Raw genomic sequence first — 22,500 nt, 5'->3', positions numbered from 1 at the left:
GGGCCTTAGGTACAGACACAGACATTTTCTCTCATTCTGTTTCTTCTTCTTCATTCTGTCTCTCCTCCTTTTGTCTCTCCTGAACCCTCATTTCCTTGGACACACACTGGCACAGCGTTACCCTCCAACTGAAACAGGAAGCAGCCGTGCTTTTTTGGACATTTTGACTGTCCTCCTGAGTGAAGTAGAGCATACACGCCATCCACCCACTCCCCCGCCCAGCACACACACACACACACACACACACACACACACACACACACACACACACACACACACACACACACACACGCCTCTTCATTCCAAAACAAATGTGTCCCGTTACATCTCTTTCCAGCCTTGGGCTTTTGAAGGTACATCCTTACCCCCTCCCCACCCACACACACACACTCCCTGAGTGCCTTGCTCCTCTCCTCTCCACTCTGAGATGACAAATATAGGCCTAACTCAAGTGTGTGTGTGTATTTCAAACACCTCATTTTCAGACATCTCCCTAGGGGCTTCTGGGGTCCAGTGCTCAGGGTTGGCTAGAGTCATTACACAGATGAACCTCTGCATTGGTCAACCCCCCCCGCCCCACCATTTCCTCCCAGCCATCTGTCTGTCTGTAGGTCTGTCAGAACACTACTCATACTACTCATAACCACCGTTTATCTTATAGCCCCCATCTCAGCTGGTAAACCACAACCTTCCTGAAACTGAGCTTTCTTTAAAACGCTGCCTTCATTCCCACTTTCTATGTGGCTGGGCAACCTGAGAACATCATCATGAAAAAAAAACATCTAAGGGGGGCCTTTCAGAGTTGTTTGAACACACTTAATGTTAAATGTGAATGAGACTACTGTTTACTGAACCCCAAAAAAAGAGGCTACACCATCCATTTAAAAGAATAAATAAATAAAAAAATAAAAAAGGACAAAGCACAGTCTCTGAGCACTGACGATGCCTGCTTGAACGAATGACACCGAGGTCTTAAAGCATTACAACCGGGCCGCTCAGAAATGTATTGTACTTTTCCATCCAATCATTATGATGCAGGTAATTAAATAAAAATTGTATTATGCTGAGCAAATGCAATGGCTAGCATTTTTTATTTTATGACTCGAATCCTCATTACAGCCAAGAGGGCGGCAGCAAGAAAACGGCTGTGCTGGTAAATGTCTATGATATTCTCCCTAATTGCCTCTGAAGTCTGCCTCTCTGCCTCTCTCTCTCTCTCTTTCTATTTCTCTCTCTCTCTCTCTCTTTCTATTTCTCTCTCTCTCTCTCTCTCTCTCGTCATTAAAGAGCAGGTACAAAAAGGCTTTAAGCATCTTGTGAGCTCTCCCCTCCACAGAGCACTGCAAAGACAATTCAATCATAAAATCCTTTCCTGTGTTACCTCGATCTCCCCAGTAATGTGTTTAAGGAACAGTGTGGTTGGCACAACAGAGCAGAATATGATCCACTCAGTGTGGTCTGTGCGTTAGTCCCCTAAGTGATGTTAATTAACCCCTACATCTGCTCTCTGATCTATTCTATTACAGGGTCAAATACTAAGTGTGTTGTGTGTGTGTGTGTGTGTGTGTGTGTGTGTGTTTGGGACCAGACCATTCAAACCTACATCGTCCTGTGGTGCAGGAGTGATCCTGCGACAGCGGAACACCTGACTTGTGCATGTCTGTGTGAAACGCGTGCGTGCCCGAATCAGCTACTCTTTGCCATGCTCAGCTCTCAGTGTCACGGTGATAGTACTCGAGCAGCAACAGGCAGTGAGTTACTGCTGGCCATTTCATCCCAGGCAAAACAAATCCATACCATTCACTCCGTGGGCAGCCGGGTTCAAGTGGATAAGCAATGTCTCTATAGCTACATGCCAATGATCCAGTGGACAGAGAACATCAATCTTTCATGTCCCCCCCTCTTCCTCACTCTCTCTCTCTCTCTCTCTCTCTCTCGCTCGTTCACTCTGAAGGAGGAAGACGGTAAGGATTTAATACACCTCTATTAGGAGGAAAATGGGATGTTTAAGGTTATGATATTACACTTTGCCTCAGGTAATGTGTATTCAGTAAAGCACAGCGCAGGGACCTCGGTCAAAGGGAGCTGCCTTTTAATAGATGTCTCTCTCCGTCTCCAGCAGCTCCGAAGCACACAGGTGAAGATGTAGGCCATTCCGGCTCCATCCCAGCCTGGGACTGCGCAGTAATGGGGATCATAAAAGGCAGCCAATGACCTTGTGGCGCTCGCTGCGCGTAATATAGATCACTGTTATATGGCGTGAAACCTCGAGAGGAACCATTCCGATGCAAAGTCACCTCTGTGCTGCTGCTATATGGCACATGAGTTCCTGCTTCCCTAATGAAACCTGAATGAGCTGAACGTTCATTTTCAGTCCTGTTTTTGTTTGGGTCTCACGTTCAGTCTCGGGGCCTCATGTTATACACAAGTTCTTCTTTTCAGATGCACGATGAACAAAGCCGATGTGAAAATACGAGAACGTGACATGATAGAATGTATGTGAAATTTACAGATGATATACATATACACAGGTGATTGATATTTCAACTTTTAAGATCTTTTGATGAATCTATTTTGTCAAGAAGAATGAAGAATGGTATTCCCTTAATGCTTTACAATCAACATTATACCATACTCAAATGAGATCACTCATTTAATCTACAGACTTCCACACTATGGAAATGCACAGTGACCTGAAACAGGCTCAAGTTTAAGATGGCACAGAGAATATCAGTCTGCCTCAAACACCTTCCCCTGCTCTGGGGATTCCTTGTAACCACGTCATTAAATCCCACGCAATCTTGCAAAGCATGTCAGGGTGACTAATCCCAGCCAAGCTTATTGAGCACATGGAGACGCACTTAATTACCACTGCCCACAAAATGGCCCCTGTCATCCCCTTGGCGCAAATCCGCCTGGCACCTGGAGCTGCTCGGAGAAGCTCCTCCACTGGCAGGTTAACCACGGGCAAAACCGCAGGTGTCAGGAGAGCGATCGCTACGCTAAACATCGTATTTAGGGCACCTGCCCACATGCCACATGTCAGACCACAGCAGGTAGCCTACTTTCTGAAAGCGTGGACACACACACACACACACACACGCACATCCTTTTTTCAGTTCCTGCTGAGGTGAAGGGTAAAAAACACGCAAAAAATAACCATCAACCTCATATTTTATAAACAGTAATGAGAGCAAGGGTAGGAATGTGGGAGTGCAGTAATGCTGACAGTAACCAGCTGCAGGAACACGATAACCAACACCAAAACAATCGCAGACGATAAATCATACCTTTTCTCACCGTACACTGTGCAGCAATAAAACATTTTCATGACCAACCTTACAAGTCTAAGGGGAGACTTTCTGGAGAGGATGCAGTGGGAAAAAGCACTCAGAGTGTGAGGCCTCCACTCGCTCTTTGAACCGACTGTTTTCGGCATTCCGACACGGAGGTAACTGACAGCAAATATCCTCCGAGCTGACGGGTTATGAATCGGATGGGACAGTTTGGAATGGCGCGGAGGGTAGGGAGGGCTGCTGCCAGGCATTTGAGGATGGACTCGGAGAGAGTCGCTACCCTGGTGCTGCGTGAGGCGATGCAGCCGCTACACTTTTTTTTTTTTGTTTGGTTGGGTTTTTTTTTCTTCCCAGAAATGCCTAGAACAATGAGCACTCACGCTTCGCCCAGCACTTTTCCTGCTGTTTCAAGTGGAGGTCAGATCTTCCAAAAGGCAAAACAAAAAAAAGCCAAAACTCTATTGTCCTGTTAGGAAAAGCTTTCCTTTTGCTTGAGTGCCTGTATTGTACATATATGCGATAGAGACTGCAGCCAACATCCCTATACACTCAAGAGGTTTCTCAAGGGGGGGCAGAACAATCGATGGTGTGGCCAGAAGAATTTGCAGAAATGAATGAGGTGCTTTTTCAAAAACATTTGTGCAATTATTCCAAAGTTCTCAAGGTATTTGAATAGAAAGCAAAGACTTGACAACTTGGCTCCGATGGTTTCCTGCTCAAAATGACTAAACAAAATAAACAAAATGGCAACCAGTGTTATCACAGATAATGTTATAATTTGGGAGGGTGGTGGGTGAGTTGACAATGTGCCAGTGAAGTCTGCACTTTTGAAGACTGTGGTGCTTTTGAACTCGCCGCTTTTATCTAATGCGTTTTCCCAAACATACAAGTCCTTTCCATCTCAGGGATGTGAGGTAAACTCCAGGTCAACTACAAAAAAAACAGCCTATCCCTCTCTCTCTAGAGTTGCATGCAGTTCAAAAGACATTAAATCACTAGCTTTGAAGCTGGGAGTTCACAAGTTTGAGCTAGTGGACAGCATCGCCATCCATACACCAGATGTACTGCTGCACAGTCAAAGACCCTGCTTGAAATCTGACATTCAAAACTTCAAAACTTGATTTCCTTTACTGATTTGTACATAACAAAACAACCAATTCCGTGCACAGAAGAAAGAGCAGAAGGATAAGCCTCAGTCTGGACAAAAGTGCTTTTTGAGCGTAGCCTTTGCCCATCTCCACAAATATAAACGTTTTATCCCCGCAGCTTTGTGTGTGGCCCTCGGACATCCTCTCGGAGTTAATGCAGAGAGGTCAGGCAGGCTTTCGCTTTCTGTACGTGCACGTTAAGACCGAGTGGCTTACACAGGCCCTCCCACCTCCTCAAGACTTCCTGCTTAGCAGGAGCGGCCGGGCCAACTGACAACTCAGGCTGTCACCCCACACACTTGGAGGAGTGTGTGTGTGTGTTGGGGGGAGAGAGATTTCATAGGGGTGCAGTCACATTATATAATTCACAAGCAGCTGTCTGACCCTTCTGTGCGTGTGCATGAGGAAGTGTGTGTATGTGTGTGAGTGTGTGTGTCTTTTAATAGAAAGTGAATTTCTGCTTTGGACAGCTGGAGCCATTCTGGACGTTCAATAATTTCTAATGTGATGATTTATTGATAAAAAAAAGTATGGAAAGGCCGGAAGATGTTAGCTTCAGGAGGAGCACAGCAGAGTGGTGAGCGATACAGGGAGGAACCTGGCGTGGCATAACAGACCTCTCCCAGAGCCAAACACCAGAGCAAATCTAGCAGCGTAATTGCAAATCCAATGAGGAGGCTTCGCCACAGCGGAAGGTTAGGGTCAAGCACACAAACTCAGCTCGCATTAGCAAAATAACATCTGATGTTGCCAGGAAGGGAAAAGAGATTCCCTCATCTCTCTATCCCCCCCCCCCCCCCTCCTCCTCCTCCTCCTCTGTTTCTTCCTCTCTGGCCTGTCCGTGGAGAGCAAAGCCATCTGACAGGAGCAGCACACTTCATCAGGCATCGATTTCCAATGGCTACCTCTCACTTCTAAAGAGCGTACACGCAAACAAGCAACATGGCTGCACTAACCACTGATCAAACCTATGCAAATGGAGGAGACTGCTTCATCTGTGCTGTTTGCCATGTAGCCTGTGTCTGGGTTCTCTCTCTCTCTCTCTCTCTCTGTTCCTGAAAGGCCCCAGGACAAGTCACTCAGCTGATGTCAAACATCATCTGTTTCCAGTGTTGAGCAAATATTGAGGCTGAGAACAGAGCAAATAAAGTCAGCCAACAGAAGACCACAGAGCACAGACCTAGTGCATAGTCACCGGTGCATTATTTTAATGTCTCATTTACATTAACACTGACGAGTTAGGCAATGTCAAAGAGGCATGAATTCAACATACAAACAAAGTGTAAAATAATGCTACACCGTGTAACAATGATACCCAGTACACTGAGATGAGGATGACATGCCCTAACACGCAACCTGCTGTCCTTGACAAGGTATGTGGGGAGGAGAGTTTCCTTAATGGGCGAGGGGAATCTAACAGTGCACGCCGCAATGTCAACACACACACACACACACACACAGCTCCCTCTCTACTGTGATCTCCCCCTCCTACTCCTAGCCTGTCTGTCTCTCTCCTCTCTGGTAGGTCCTGTGTGTGACACTAATAGGGGGTATTTTAACTACACTGGGAGCACAAAGCTCTACTGAAATCTGTCACCAAGGGCAGGTCTCCGCAGGAACTGTCTGAACATGGCGTCTCGGAGTCTGGGCCACATATATATATATATGGTGCGATCCTAATTCTCTGACACATCAGTAAAGAGGAACAGTCTAATATTAATATGACAATACCGATCGCTTCCTCTTTATACTGAAGAGAGCAGCAGGTAGCAGAGTATCTGGATTTATTTAGTTTTTTTCTGTGTCTGGGTACTGAAAGGAAATATTTGGACTCTCAATAAACAATAAACACACACCTTGATGTGTAATGGTTCAGGTTCTATGATGATGTAATAGGATTAAAAAAACAGACATTCTGTCTGTTCCTGGCTAATCCAGGTTACTGTGAACCAACAGACATCGTTATTAAGTAATTTTACAATACAATTTAAAAAACCTTAGAAATTATAAATGATAGAAAAAGTGAGGAATGGAAGTAGCCTCAGCCCAGTTTCTGTTTAGAACCCAGATTTGTTTCTGCTGGAAATAAACCAGGAGGTGGGCTATTAGATAAGAGGACCATTTAGTTCACGACGGCTAGGAGTGCAATCACTCTCCATAAGAGCTCAAAACAGACACATTCATTTTGGACTCTAAATTGGTAAATGGACCATCTGTAAACATTATGTTTGTTTGTGATTCAGCGACGCAGATTAGACACAGTAGCTGGTCCAATCTGAATGCAAGGGCCAGAAACACAAGCGAGCATGAATAGATATGGCCACCAAACATACTCTCTCTTTCTCACACACACAAACACACACACAGCTCAGGCCGACCACGTCAGACGTGTTTAAGCTGGCATCTTCTGAGAACGCTGTCGGGTTATTAGGGTCTCCTCGTTAATAAACTCTCTTTCATAAGCCTAGGTGATGGCAGGCCTCCATATTGACCTAAATAGCGTAAAGCCACATGCCGCTAAAGTAGCTTCTCAACTCAAACTGTCAACTGCCATTACTGCTAAGATCATCCCTCTTCAACCTACCTCCGACGCTAACTTTTCAGGTCATGCAAACACGTGGCACGAACTGCGACTTGGACACACAGAGGAACCTGTGAAGGGAGCTTACCTGAATAACTTGTTTTCCAACCAAAACATTCTGTGAAACTCAAATTCCTCACTCATCAGCTACATACTTCATCTTGGCGTGAGGTTTGCATTTGAACAACAAATGCCTTCATCTGCTTCAAAGATATTTTTTTATTTGGATAAAGGAAATAGACTGAATATAGTGTCTTTAGGTTGTACAAGGGAAGACAATTAGCCTACATCCATAATGTGGAAATGACTTACAGATGGACTCTTTACCATGCCTCTTTCTGGAGGACATGAAAATAGATTAGATTCCTTTCAAAAGTACTGTACCATATAATTTTACACTATGAGACAGTCTACGGATTGATCGCTGAGTAATACAAATTGACTTATAATTGTGTAAGAGGTTTGATTTATCTGATGGCACCAATATCTCGGTGTCCCCTTCAGGCAAAAAGAAGGCAAAGGAAATTTTTCAGCAGGGTTTGTTGGCCATACTAATATTAATATTATATAATAATAATAATAATAATAATAATAATAATAATAAATGTAACAGTAACATAATAACTAAACGCATTATCAAGATATTTGTTGGAGCAGTTTGACTACTTCCTCTTCCACATTTGACACAGCGCCAAGATGTCGTGTGAACGTCTCCTCTGTGTACTCTCCTTATATGGAGCAAATCAACTTCAAGCAAAGACAGTGCACCATTTTGCTGTGGAACAGTACCATAGAAATAAAATGAGAATAGAACCGGGAATAGGAATACAATAAACATACAACAGACAACAAAGATCTGGGCCACTCGGCCTCGGCCTATGTCTCCTCTTCCCTCTGTCATACTGAGTTATGTCCCGGGTCAGTCTACGCATCCACAGGGCAGTGACACACACCACAGCTTCAGTGCCAGGCTGGGCACAAGCTTCTAGACACATCACACTTACAGTGCTATGCATCCTAGCTATTTTAATCCCCACACTGCACTCCTGACACTTGGCTCCACACACACACACACACACACACACACACACACACACACACACACACACACACACACACACACACACACACACACACACACACACACACACACACACACACACACACACAAACACACACACACACACACTTTCAGCTGCACCTCTATCCAGTCATCTGGTAGGGAATAATGTGCTGGGACAGGACAAAACACTCATAAATATCCCATTATCGCTATTGTTCTGTGCAGTCAGCCTTGCTCTCCTCAGCTTTTCCACTCAAGCCAGCACACCATACCATGGAGAAGGTTTTGTGTCATTTCTGCACTCTCATACCCAAACTCACCAATAAATTAGTGACTGCTGCACATCTCGTCCCACTCTCATAGTAATTACTGGAAGAGCCCATTTTCACAGAAAGCACTAAAAAACATATATCCCCCTTAAACCAGTCGACGGCCCTTAAAATGGCAATAACTGCTTATGTACAAAAGCCTCTCTGGCTGGACCGATCGGTGAAGTTAAGAGATATGGGGTGGTAACATGGAAATAAACTCTTTGCATCTGTAAACAGACCCCTTTCCTCCTCAGTCGATGAATTTCAATAAATCTTCATGTGACATTTACAACAGAGCGAAGTGGTATCCCACAGAAACTCAGACGAATACAAAGGCCCAGATAATTACAGAGAATTTTCGCAGAGTGCTATCTACCTTTATTGAGTCAGGGGAGAAGATAGATGATCCGCAGCGAAATGAGAGGTGCGACTATCGAAAACAAAATAGAATGTTTCATGCAGTGTACAATTACAAGAAAGATCAAGCCTGACAGACATTAGCCTCTTAGGTCTACTTCCCCTAAGAGCTTGAGAGGTGCAATCAATCTTAGGCACAGTTCATGATAGGTGTGATTACAGAAGTGATCAACATTTAAGAAAAGCAATTTTGTTTGGTGTGTGAGTTCCACAATCTACTTTTCCCCATGCAATGTGCGGTAGTGTGGATTTAATCTTAAGCTCAGTGGGGCTTAACTTTCTGTTTGGCGAAGATGGAGCTTGACACTAAAAATATGGCCCCAACTTAACCTTCAACAAGGACCATTTAAGGACAAACAATCTCTGGAGAGAGGCAAGCCAGCCTACTCCTCCCCTCCCCTCCCCCTTCATCCCTTCTAAACAAATCTCTGATATGGATCTGTGATGAGCAGCGCTTTCCCAGCCTGCATCCAGAGGACCAGAGCGCAATGGCTGAGAAAGCACAGACCCCAGCAACCGAGCCAAGCACGCCCTTTCAGGGACATGTTCCCCTGATACAGCAAAAATAATAAGGATAATTAGAAAAATAAAAACCAATCCAAGCGGAATGTGCACACAGGGTCAAGGGTCACGACAAGGATTACATGACCAAGCAGTTTGTACTAGGCCTAGCCCATACTGTACCAAGAAAAAGGAAGAAGGAAACAGCCAGTACTGAAATGACAGACCCACCCACAACTGTGTGTTTTGACTTATCTGTTCTGAAACCTGTGCAGCTCATGCATTATATTCACGGGAAAGGACAGGCAAAACAACAAACTCGCTGAGCAGCTTTCTCATTCCTACCTGGCAAGTATTCCACAGCTCATATGACAGTCCTAATGAAGACTTAATGATTATTTGAAACGGTGCCTCCGATGAGCTCATAAATATGCTAACATACATTAGGTATCAACTATTTTAAAACAAGCTGAAATATATGGGAGCAAGAAACCCCACCGTGCCACGTCACTGGTTATGTTGTTAGAGGGACCGATGCTGATGGAATGGTGGGATGACTATCTTCAAAGCAACTATGGGCCTTTATGGGTTTTTTTGTGCATGTTCTCTAGGCTGGTGATTTACAGTTATTTTAATAATGGTGCTTTCACAATGGTAATGATAGTGGTTGATAGTGGCAGCGAGACTGCGAAAACAGATATGACGTGTTTGCAAAACAGCACGTACACAGTAATGTGGACCTACAATGTCGGTGGCCTTCTAACGTACTCAGGCAGGATGGGGTGACAGAGAGGGAGGGAGAGAGAGAGAGAGGGGGAGAGAGAGTGAGAGAGAGAGAGAAAAGCAGGGAGAGAAAGAAATGGGACGAGAAGGGATGAACAACATAATTGGTGAATGAATTACAGAGAGAGGGAAGGCAAAGAAAAATGAATATAAAAAAGGCACTCAATGAGGCAGGAAGACAGGAAGATGTCATCATCTGTGGCGTAAGAAAGCAATTTGATCTGGGCAGTCTGCTGCTCTGTTCTGCGCTGCGCTGCTCTATGAGCCGTTCGCCTCCCGCTGGCCCCAGCAGCCTTCCGCTCTCAGTGTGGCTTTCCATTCCTGGAGAGACCCTGCCTGTACAGATCGTGGAGCCAGGGATTCGCCACAAAGCTGTGACAGCTTGGGACAGTCAGGCCCACGACCGCAGCGCTCTCCAGCTCAAGTGCTCCCAGCTGCACTTCTGAGAGGAGAGGAGAGGTGAGGAGAGGAGAGGAGAGGAGGGGAGAGAAGACGGTGGCTGGAGATGGAAACACATAGAAGGGGGAGAGCAGGCGACAGTCTGGCTGCAGCTGCCACTGGCTTCTTCTCCTTCAGCAGGTGGCCTGGCCTAATTGCCCGGGTGTGCAGGCGTGCCAGCAGCACGCTTCAAGACCCTTCCGGGATTCATCCAGGGGGAGGAACACGGCAGCGGCATCACAAAGCTGGTTAGCATGGAGCGTGTCCTCCATACACTCGCAATTAGCCGCTAATAGTGCCATATCCTGAGGAATGAGGAAACTGTTGTAGTCTGCCAAATGGGAGGGCTGTGATAGAGATACAGGAAGTTGATTGGATCCATTGTGTGCCATCATCTTTTTATTTCAAGCCTACATCATCAGAGGCTACACACACAGGAAACATCAGGGGCAGGGAGCTAAGAGTGCGATGCATGGGTGATGTATTGCATACCTGTGACGGCTATGGGCAGATATACTGCCTGACACAATATTGATTGTGTCTTTAAGTGCCACAGACGCAGGCCTGTCATTTACTGTGAGCGGATAGCAGTGGACTGTGGTCTGTAACCTGAGCTTTGCTTCTTTTCAGATGCATTTGGAAACATGATACGCTGCTACAAATGACCAAAACATAAATTTGTCAGTTTTCTATCTGGTCAGCTCCTGTCCTCTTAGCTCAGTGAACACAAAAGCCCCAGGGAATAGAGGAGAGACTCGTGCTTCACCTCATAAAAGTTGACTCAATTGATCAACAAACTGATTGTTTGTAATAATTACAGCCCGCCCTATCGATCCGTGTCCATTTAATTAAGCAATCTTCCCTGTCTCTCTCCGCGGTGGCTGCGGACGCCCGGATAAAGTGCTGAACATGCCACTGGGTAATCCTGGGAGCCCGCAGAGCCACTGCTTACAGACCACTCAATCAATGCGGCCAGGGATTTGCCCTAATGCCAGGAGAGGTAAAGTGGATCTGCAGGCTTTTTCAGACAACCGCCACGCCGCAATCCTAAAGTCAGCAATGGCCGAAGCATCGGCATCAGGCAACAACGTGATGCAATCACACCTTGGGACTCTTCGGAGTTGTCCGAGACAAAAGGGGAAAATGTGGTTTATTCTTTTGCTTTTCGTTCCTCCTTCCTTTAAGGCCATGGCTCTACTGTATGTGTAAAAAGGCTGGGGGGGGGGTGGTGGTTCTGTGAGCTCATTGAGCTCTGTGGCAGCTGCACTTTTCCTAGCAGGCAGTGGGCCAAAGCTGAAGAGCAGACGCAGCCTGAGAGGAGAGGAAACTCACTGACTGACTGACTGACTGACTGAATGCCTAAGCATTACAATCCAATGCAGCGGAGAAAAAAAAAAAAAAGATCCTAACAAACGTGTCTCCATGGAAATGGCCTACTGATGTTGTGAGGTTTATGATGCTGCTGCCCACCCTTCCCCCACGCACACTTCACTAAAAAAAAAAATCCCTTTTTTTTAATCAGCGGAGACAGGACATGACCCAGATTAGCAGTGAGAGGCCGCGTGGTGGCGGGCTTACTAGCGCCGTGAGGTTGGCAGGCAGGCTGAGGGGAACGATGAGGTTGCAGTGAGGGTGACTGCCTCTCTCCTCTGTCCCTCTGAGGAAGATGAGGTGATACTGTACCTTGTATAGAAGACAAAGGCTCAGACAAAAATGCTAGAGCACACTGAATAACCCAGTGATCTGGCAGGACAGACAGACAAAACACAGGCAGAGGAGCAATGCTGCAGCCCTGGTTTTAACATTTCATGTCTTTTTGACTAATTTTGTCTTTGTTTTTGACCACCTCCTCTCTTTTTTCTTTCTCTCACTTGTCCTCTCTCTCTCTGTTTTTTTTCTCTCTGTCTGTCTCTGTTTCTCTCCTCTGCTGAGTTGTTCCTGAGGTGGAAGAGCCTAGGGCCCTGGGTCTACAGTCCGGCTGCTCCCGCCAGTGAAGTGTCCGGCCCTTGGGGTCTCTCCCTCTCTGCAGCCCCTCGCTCTGGGCTCCAGCCCTGACCCACTTCACAGAGCAAGAGGGGTGACCTATTTTAAGAGCTTCTCTCCAAAACCCAACATCTGCCACCTCCATGCACCCACCTCTCTATCTCTATCTCTACCTCTACACCCTCAACCCCCCCCCCGCCACACACACACACACACACACACACACACTCTACGGCGAGCGCAGCTGCTACAGTGGTACTCATCTGGAGTTAGCCTAGCCTACCTCAGCATACAGGCAGAGCATAGGGGAGAGGCTCAGGAGCTCTGCCTGGGATGGGGGAGACGGGGCGGGGATGAGAAATGGAATGAGGAGAGATTGGTACTTGGGCCTCAGGTCGGGTCTACAGGGAGATATGTGACTGAACTGCTTTGCTTTCTGCTGTCTTGCAAGAGCTCTGCATCTGTATTAAGAAACCAAGCATCAGACTGAAACTCACTTCACTGTAACACTGACTCAGACCAATTACAGGAGAGTACAGTAAGAGCATGAACCAATTAGAGGTTAATAATTACAAACAATATTCCACAGCCAGATTTATATTCCCTAGGGATGTCTGGGATGGGGCTAACTCAGACCTAAGGGAACAATGACTGTCACCTTTGTAATATGTATGCCCATCATTATCACGTAAACCTCACCTTGTATTTTGGTTCATATAGGCAATGATCTGTTCAGTACACAGTGACACTGGGAAAATATATTAAGGGATACGACTGTGACTCTAGGCCAGAGAGCTAAAGAGAAATGATCCCCTTGTGGTTACACTGCTCAACTGCCGTCCAGTCAGGGTGACAAATTCATTGGGCCATTCGTCATTTATTCATGGCAGTTCATATTGTCTTGAGACAGATGTCATAGTGGGACATGCATCTCTTTTCCTCTCTCTTTCCTCTCAATTCTCAGTTATTCTCTCTCTTTCTTTATGCCTCTCTCTGTCTCTCTCTCTCTCTCTCTCTCTTTTTCCCTTCTTTCTGTCTCTCTTCTCTGTTTGAGGATAGAGGGCCAGCTGGGCAGAGGCGACGGCAGATCCAAAGACACTCAAACAAGATACACTGAGACTTAGTGGCACCATCTGACATTTGACTAAGAGCCTGTTTCCAAGCTGCAAGACTGGGTCTGCAGCAGTTGAGTTCAGCGAAGGCCAGCTGCCTCCCAGGAGCACCATCCAGATTCTCTCCTCATGACCAATGTCACATTTCTCTGGGACCGATTTGTGAAAGCATAGGAACCGCTGATTTCCTGCACCAATAAAGGCATTGAGGCATTGTGGGATTGCACAGGGTTTTCCTAAAGTCCTGGTTGCTGTGGTATCCTTCCCATGGTGGAAACTATTGGGAGTTCGGAAAGTGGAAAAAATGAATATGCTACCATGATGATTACTGTAGAGGAGGAAGCTGCCAAAGCCGCTTCAATTAAGTACTGAGTAAAGGGTTTGAATGATAATGTCAGTGTGATATGTCCGTGTTTCCTTTTTGATGTTTGCAAAAATGTCTACAAATCCTGTTTTCACTTTGTCATTATGTAATATATGTAGACTTTTGAGATAAAAAAGTTTCAACGATTTTAGCACAAGGCTGCCACATAACAAGATGTGATGTGATAAGTGAAGGGGTCTGAATACTTTCTGAATGCACTACACTTCTTCCAGGAGAGCTCCACCAAAGGCCAATAGGTGCGCTAATTCTATCTACAGGCTTATGATGAAGCCACTGACAAGCTGATGTCCAGATGATCCTGGTAAACAGGACGCTTGCTAGGGAGAAGGATGGCTAGTTTGTTAGCTTGTTGGTTAGTGTTAGACTGGGTGGGGAAAGTGGCTGGGAGGGATGGATGGATGGACACTTTTGTTGTCCTCAGAGGAAACACACCCGAGTTGTTAGGCGGTGTCTGGGCAGAGCAATGGAAAAAGCCATTTAGAATCTAATCCTCGAAGATGACATAGGCGCAGAGTTTAAGTAGCTTATATAAACGCAGCCGACCAAGGCTACTGTTTGAAGTCAGAACGTTTAAAGCAGGGATGTTGACATGCCACTGCATTCACATCCACAGACAGACAGACAGACAGAAAGACAGAAAGACAGATAGATAAATAGATAAATAGATAGATAGATAGAAAGACAGATAGATAGACAGTACAAATGTACCACACTTGTTGAAATGTCATGCCTGCTGTCAGCATTTTTAAAAGACACTATATTCCATTCAAGACAAAAGAACTGGTGAGAACTAGCTAAACAAAGCAAATTCTTATGGAGATGGATGCACACAAAGTCATCACAAGCACCAGGGCTCAAATGCTTTGCTAAGTTTCCCACTAGGACACCACGAAATAACTGATCAGGACTGCTGTTGACTTGGGATGAAAGCCCTAGGTACAGTAACAAGGGTACCGCTGTACTGAGTAAACACTGACGCTAGGCATACTGCCATGACTGAGGGAGGGGGGAAAAAAAAGAAGAGTTTTCAGGACTGAATAAGACAATTGTGATTTCTGTGCATCAGCTGTAGGCTCTCACTCGGTCCCTCTTAAGCCCAGGCAGTGGAGAAAAGAGGGAGCTTTGTCTCTCTCTCTCTCTCTACCTCATCCCCGTCAGCAATGTCTGCGTGTCGTTTCGTGGTTCACAGAGCGGGCGGTGTGTGTGTGGGTGTGTGTGGGGGGGATGCTGGACTGGACAACAGTGCAGCACAGCATGACATGTTCACAGGCCAGGAGATACAGGGACAGGCCAAGCATTCTTCACTGTGTGTGTGTGTGTGTGTTTGTGTATTGCCCCGAATCCTCAGAAAAATACCCAACACATGAAGCACACACACACTCGCCCATCCTCCCACAGACATCCAAGTTCATCACGTGTAAGTAACCCTATGCATTTTAGATCTTTCATTGGTTATCTGACATTAGTGCGTCAGAGACCATCAAATGTGTAGAGTTAATGAGATCCACAGTGATGATAACCCCTCCTCTTAAAACATGAATCAAACATTAATCAAACATTCATTTCTGCCCATTTCCTAGATCTACTCCTCACGTACCCGGAAGCAAAGAGGGAACGTTCTTAATTAGGTTCCTCACAGAACAAACTCACTCGCAGACACCTCCTAAACGAACACAGACCTCTGAGTCAACACAGGCATCATGTTTCGGCAAACGAGTGCCGGTGCTAAAAGGCCTGTGAAGCAAAGCAGAATGGAGTCCTTCGGGTGGATCTCACGCAGTACTGAGTGCCACAGTTACCCCCCACCACCCGCCACCCCTCTTCCACCACGCTTCATGTATATCTGTACATTTATGCAAGCGGCAGTCTGTTGGGACATGCCAGAATTAGAAGTGGGCTGTAAAAGGTCAGAGAGTGCTGGGAACAGAGTGCCTGTTGACTCAAGGCCCTCTGTTTGGATTTGTTTGCTTTGGACAGGAACGAAACAAAACAAGAAATATATATATATATATACACCAGCGTCTAGACATGGAAAACAAGCTAATCTTCTAAATGCCTTGTTTATCGGTGGCAGTGTGTAAAGTAATCCAAGCTAGTCACCAGGCTAATTTTAGCCTGTGGGGGTTCCAGCTCGCCATCCCACCTCAGCAAATTCACACGCTTACTGTGTCCTGTATTGTACAGTGTTTTTGTTGAGCTGTAACAATACTCTCTAGCAATGTGCAGCGAACAAAAACCCCCGAAAACAAAACATAACAAAAATAGGAGTATGAAAGAGGTCTGCAGGGAGTGGCAGCTAACCCACTGTTCTACTTTGAAACAGGAGCGAGGTGAGCACTTGAACCCTCCTGAATGTTTTTATATTTGGTACAGTACAGTAGCTCCTCTGAGGCGAGGAAAGCAGCAGGAGCCTGGTGGTGGGAGTTGTTTTATCGCAGGGGCCGCGGTATGCATGCACGGCTGGGGCCGTCCAGACCCACCTCATTGCTGGCTGGTTGGCATTCCAGGCTCGCTCTGTAATTACCGCTCCACTCCTACATCTCTCTCTCTCTCTCTCTCTCTCTCTCTCTCTCTAGTCCTGTGAGTGCATTTTTAACAGAGCTTGGCTGCCAGTGATGTAATGCTCTCATATGGCACGGGGCAAGCGTTAAGCGCTTCCCGGCATACCAACTGACCGACTAAAAAGCTCTTTTTTTTTCGCTCCCTCTTCAGCAAAGTGCCTAGTTAACACAGTTGTCCTGTCATTCTTATTTATTCATTCATTCTACCAATGAAAGTCCTTGCTGGTAGCAGTGGTGCAGACAGCAGAAAAAAACCCCAGCAGAAGCCCTGAAATGGGCATGCAACCCGAAGGCATTATAGACCACAGTCTCCAGCTTGACTTTCCAGAGGTTCAGACGGTGCGTGAACTACATTTGATAACAAAAGCTCATTAGTGGATAATGACGCCTTATTGGGCCCAAACAGACTGGAAGTTTCCTCACTCCAGGAGCTTTCCCTCTCGGCGCGGTCGGCGACAGCAGATAAAATATGAATGCTGCCAACACTTTCAGACCCCGCTGTGCCACGCTGCTCCGCGCTGCACTACCTCCGCCTCGCTATAAGGCAGCCTGCCGTGCCGACTGAATCCACTTCCTGCTGCCATCTGACACGTGGATCTATGGGGGTAACCTCGTGGTGTCAGGGAGTAAACACAGCCGTAAATCATCCAAGCACCTTTTCTCCCACGTACATGCTAAAACACAGTGCATTTGGCCTATGCTGAAGCAACAAAGAACGAATGTTTATGCTAGCTGCTCCTCAGTGCGAATCTTTATAGCGAATTAATTCTGATTCCACTGCCTCCCTGTCGTTCTCTCATATAGAGGCACGCACCTATGCAAGCGCACCTACAAAACGATGCCTTCATGACTTGCACTGTGTGTAGAGTCATACGGTGTCATCGCTGAGAGAGTTAAAGCAAAGCTCTTCCTTGCTCTGTTGAGAGAAGACAGAATACTCCAGCCGTTGCCATGGCTAGCAGGTGGTGAGCATCTCATTTCAGCTCTTGGCTGAATGAAAACACCAGCAATGAGGCATTTCAAATTCAAAACGGTGACGAAAGCGGGAGTCATTGGGAGTCATTCACGAGCACGGTATTTTCAGGAAAAAATAACAGCTGACAAACCAGGAGAGATTGATTACACGGCCGACAAGAGAATATGCACCGCATTCATTCATCTCCCCCCCCCCCCCCCACAGAGGTGGGGTCAGTTCATACTCCATTTTTCCACAGATTAAAATTGTACGCAGCCCATTCTGCCTACGCACCGACATCAACAGTGAAATGTTAAAGAAGGCAGCAGTGACTTGTGTACTGAGAGTGCTGCCGGCCCAGAGATTAGATTAGCATGTGCAGAAGCTGACGGGTGAGGTCCTGGGTGGCAAGATAAGATGACTTTGCAAAGTGAGGACAGTCTGACAGGGAGCGCCACGACAAGAGAGACAATGCAGCTGGGGGGCAATTACGACACAGATGACACCCATTTAAGAGAAAGAGAGACAGAGACAGAGACAGAGACAGAGAGAGAGAGAGAGAGAGAGAGAGAGAGAGAGAGAGAGAGAGAGAGAGAGAGAGAGAGAGAGAGAGAGAGAGAGAAAGAGAGTGAGTGAGTGAGTGAGTGAGTGAGTGAGAGAGAGAGTTGCAGTCCATCCATTAACCTTGATGACTAGCAGCCTTGGGGTATTAAACACAATTTCAACTGCCATCTTAGCTCCTTGTCAAGTATGAATGGACTTATGAATGGAATATAATACAGCATGATGCCAAATAATTGAATTGAATTCCAATACAGACTGGTCGTACACCTTTTCTCCAAATCCTAACTGATGTGAGAACGCAACTCTCTCCAAGATGTGAGCCATCTTAAAGGCCTGTGTTGTGACATACAAATGAAAAGGTAAAAAAAAAACACAAACACCAGCATAAACACACTACTGTGTACTGAATGGCCGCCAAGTTAGAATAAATTATCGGTTAAGTGAAACAAAATCTTGGAGATTTTCAAACAATCTGGTCCATTCATTGCAGCTACCAGCACATGACGCGCCTGCGGCCGATGGATTAGAAGCATCAGCTGAGGCCGCGGCCCTCGCAGTTCAATGCGACATTGTTCTCCGACCCTCACCGCGCACTTCCCCCGTCTCCCGCCGTGCAGCTTATCGGTGGAGAACAGCTCCAAATCTCCTCCTGAGCCTGCCAAACTTTAATCAATGTGAGTAGATTTCCTACCACCGAACACTGTCAACAAGCGCCACAGTTGCCCCCATCGCCAAAGCCGTCACCGGGCCCCTGTTTGTGTTTTGTCGCCAGTGGCCGGCCCAAACAAAAGAGCTGTGACAAATGGCTGCGGATCAACATGAAAAGAACAAAACCAACGACAACAAAAAGGAGAGACGCAGATTTAGACGCCAAAATCGCAGTCAGAGAGAAGCAGCCTTTGTTCCATGACTTTGTCCCTGACAATGACGCTCATCCGAGTGTCACTTTGACAAGCGTCTGAAAACGTGTGAGAACACATTGAGCATGACAGTGACCGCATTTCCTTTTCCTATTCGCTGTAATGGAATGAAACTATTGCATAGCCCTGTTGCGCTACATAATGACACCCCCTACCCACATCCACAGACAGGTGGGAATAAAAAGGCTGTTTCTCATGAAAGGCAGCTCATTTACAATTGCCTCTCTGTATATAAATGCCCCTCTGTATATAAATGCCCCTCTGTATATAAATTCCCCTCCTGTTACTTCTTCAGACCTGAGACTAACGGCCACTAGGATCTTGTCTCCCAGTTTGCCGGCCCTCATCAATGTCCCTGAACAAGGACGGCCAACACAGAAACCTTTTAAACACGCCTGTTTAGACTCATCAAAGGCCAGAATGCATGGACCACAAATCAAAGTCAGGACTTTGGTGTGAAATTAGGAAAACATGCAAGCCTTGTTAAGGACGGATGCCTGTATCTACAAAGATAACAGCCCTCATTATCTGTGAAAACATGCAAGCAAGCCTAGGGGTGGTGTGGATGGGCTGAATTATCTCTCAACGCCTTGCATCTATCACCTTGACAACTGCACAAAGTCAGAGACATCAGTAAAGCTTTGTCGATAACATGCTTCCTTCAGTTCACATTACAGAGCTAGATCTTTTTATTCCATCTGTACAAATAAAGGTTCTGAATCACACCTGCAGTCTGGAAATTACAGAAGCTTATGAGAGCATTTACTGTTTTGAGGCAAAGTACTATTTTACTACAGACATTTTCTGTAAATCTTTTCTGTTCTTCAAAAGTCATGGTATTTTTTAGCCCGTACTTGTCTTTTGTCTTGGCATGAAATTACCTATTGAAAGCCATGCGTGTCTTTCATTACCGAGATGCTTCCATGATTATAGACAGCAAACTATTTGAAACACTGAAATGCTGCTAGGCGGAACAGCTGTTAAAGGCTTTCAGAAAACCTGAACTACACTTGGAGGCCTGCAAAGAGACACGCATGCACCCATAAATTATACCGTAACTGAGGGAAAAAATGTTCACCTCAAGGCATATTCATAAACAATAATCCGCTCCTTTAGGTTTGCTTAGAAAGTGCTTTCTGGGCAATGCACTCTCATACCTAACACCGCCAAGTCAGCAGATGGTCAAGAGCAGTGAAAGAGGAAGAGCGAGAGAGAAAGAGAGAGAGGGGGGGGGAGAGAGAGAGAAGCAGAGAGGCAGTGGGGAAAAGGAGGAGAAAGCTAGAGAGAGCACTGACTGGCAAACCTGCACTGTACTGCTTTCTTCATTTGCCTGTTGTGCAGCATGTGCGTAACGCCCTTTAAGCCTCATCTCATCACCATTCATAAACGTAAAAGCAACTGCAAACAGACCTCTTATCATCGCGTGGTCAAGGTTACACTCAAAGGCAAATGACGAATGATCACAGAAAGCCCACATTCAGACTATAATGACACGGAAGCTAGGCACGCAAGCTCTTTCAACTAAATGCTAACAGGTAAACACTGGCTTTCTGCTTTCAATGTGGGCCACTTTTTGGTTGCCTTGGAGCCTATTCCCGTAGAACAAATCACCTTGATAAAAATCTGCTTTTACGGTATATTGGGCCTTCAAGGGATAACAAAATTGGATGCTGCTCATCGTTTGGGTATGCTAGGTAGTAAATTAATACACCCCTGGCCCAGTTTTCAAGACTGATTACGGAGAAACTCAAAGCACCACAACACACACCACAAACGCCACAATCCTACGTTAGAAAACAAACACACATACACTCGCGGCGCTCACCTATGTAGAGGGAGGAGTCCTTCTTTTTGACATGGTCGTCGATGTAGGACACCCCCAGAGGCTGGACAGGCGTGGCCCCGATCCCCAGCAGCACCTGGGCCCCGATGAGCAGCAGGTACATCATGTTGGTGTTGGCCCGGTTGCCGCAGAGCTCCTGCTCAAGCCGGTCGTTCCTGGAGGCGTTGGAGCAGACGTCGCGGCCCAGCGCGCTCCCACTCCACGGGTCACCCGGCTTGTACTCATACTGGTTGGCCAGGAACTCGGGGAGGGCCGAAAGCAGCGCGCCCAGCGCCATGACGATGCCCCCGCAGCCGATGAGGCGGGGCCGATGGGCGCGCGCGCCAAAGTAGCTGACGAACAGGATGAGTACCAGGTTGCCGATCTCAAAGCTACTGGCGATCACGCCCACGTCAGCACTCTGCAGGTTGAACCGACGCTCAAGCGTGGTAAGCACACTCACCTGGGAGACAACAAGTACAAGACAATAATATAATATAATATAATATTTAATAATACATATATTTATACATAGACATATACTTACTAACAATACAATTTCATATGTTCATATGTCAAAATGTTATGCTGTTACAGAAAAAAGGATAACAACAAATGTTATGGTATTGCAATTATATATACAACAATAGAACAATATAGAATGTAACTCTATGGCACAGCACATCTTTAATGGGGTGAATGTGCTAGAATCTGTCAAAGTCAGCTCTATCTGCCTGTAGAAAGCAGACCAGTTCAAATTTATTAACTTTTTCAAATCAAGGTTATCTCTACAGTACAGGCAGAGTGAGGACCCGACTCTGTAAATCCAAAGTGGCATTCGGAAGTACCAGCTAAGGCAAACCAACACCATGAGAGGGAGAAAACGAGAGCTCAGAATCTCAGATATCAGCACGTGGTCATCAGGCAACCGGAAAATACTGAAGAGAGGACAAAATTAAAATCTCCATCTATCATCAACTGTCATCTATACGTTGCTGGAAATGACCTAGGCAGACAGGTAATGTGGCATTGTGCAATAAACTCAACAGCAGTAATGACAAATGAAAGTAATATTAAAAAAGTAAAAATTTGATAAGCGTTTAAGATGTGTTGTAACCTGGTAATTAGATTCATATTAGGCTACTGCTGAAAACAAAAGAAAAATGGGCTTCATTTAACATTTAACCATTGAGACCTCTGCAAATTACAAATATCAAAATCAAATATATTGCCTGAGGCATATCTTGATAGTCAGCAAACCCATTTTATTTTCTTCATACTTATCTCAGAGAAATAGGGCATTAACTATGAGAAAAATGCCATGCTATTGAGGCCGTGCCCTCCACTATAATCCGTTTCCTTTGGAGCACACTGACTTCAAGACCTCTCTCTCAGATGCTATTCATTGTGGTTGGAGCGAAATCGCGCAGCTCTGCCAAAGATTCAGTCCCCGGCTCAGATGGTTTTGATAAACCGGTCACTGCAATGCTGACTTTCCCCCGTCTGTTTGAAAGTGGACAATGCTCTGCTTGCTCACTTGACAACATGTTATCTCTCCACATAAATAGTGCAGGTTTTAAATGCCAGTAGAAAAGAACAGGAACATGGCACAGTCAAAAAAGGAAAGAAAATAAACTGTTCTTTTCTGCAAGTCTGGCGA

At 45.9% G+C, this 22,500-nt stretch overlaps 1 protein-coding gene across 1 annotated transcript in view; it reads right to left on the bottom strand.

The window, feature by feature from the left end:
- Positions 1–21,405, bottom strand: part of slco3a1a (solute carrier organic anion transporter family member 3A1a) — a gene marked incomplete at its 5' end in the record, with an annotated part of 35,834 nt that extends 14,429 nt beyond the window's left edge. Inside the window, one exon of the mRNA XM_031562050.1 lies at positions 20,844–21,405. Coding sequence (XP_031417910.1) covers positions 20,844–21,405 — 562 coding nt within the window. The remainder of the gene's footprint in view (positions 1–20,843) is intronic.
- Between the last annotated feature and the right edge of the window lie 1,095 nt (positions 21,406–22,500).

This window comes from Clupea harengus, chromosome 3 (genome assembly GCF_900700415.2).
Source record: "Clupea harengus chromosome 3, Ch_v2.0.2, whole genome shotgun sequence".
Taxonomy (NCBI): Eukaryota; Metazoa; Chordata; class Actinopteri; order Clupeiformes; family Clupeidae; genus Clupea; species Clupea harengus.
The sequence above is the reverse complement of the archived record's forward strand: the minus strand, read 5'-3'. Positions and strand labels throughout refer to the sequence as shown.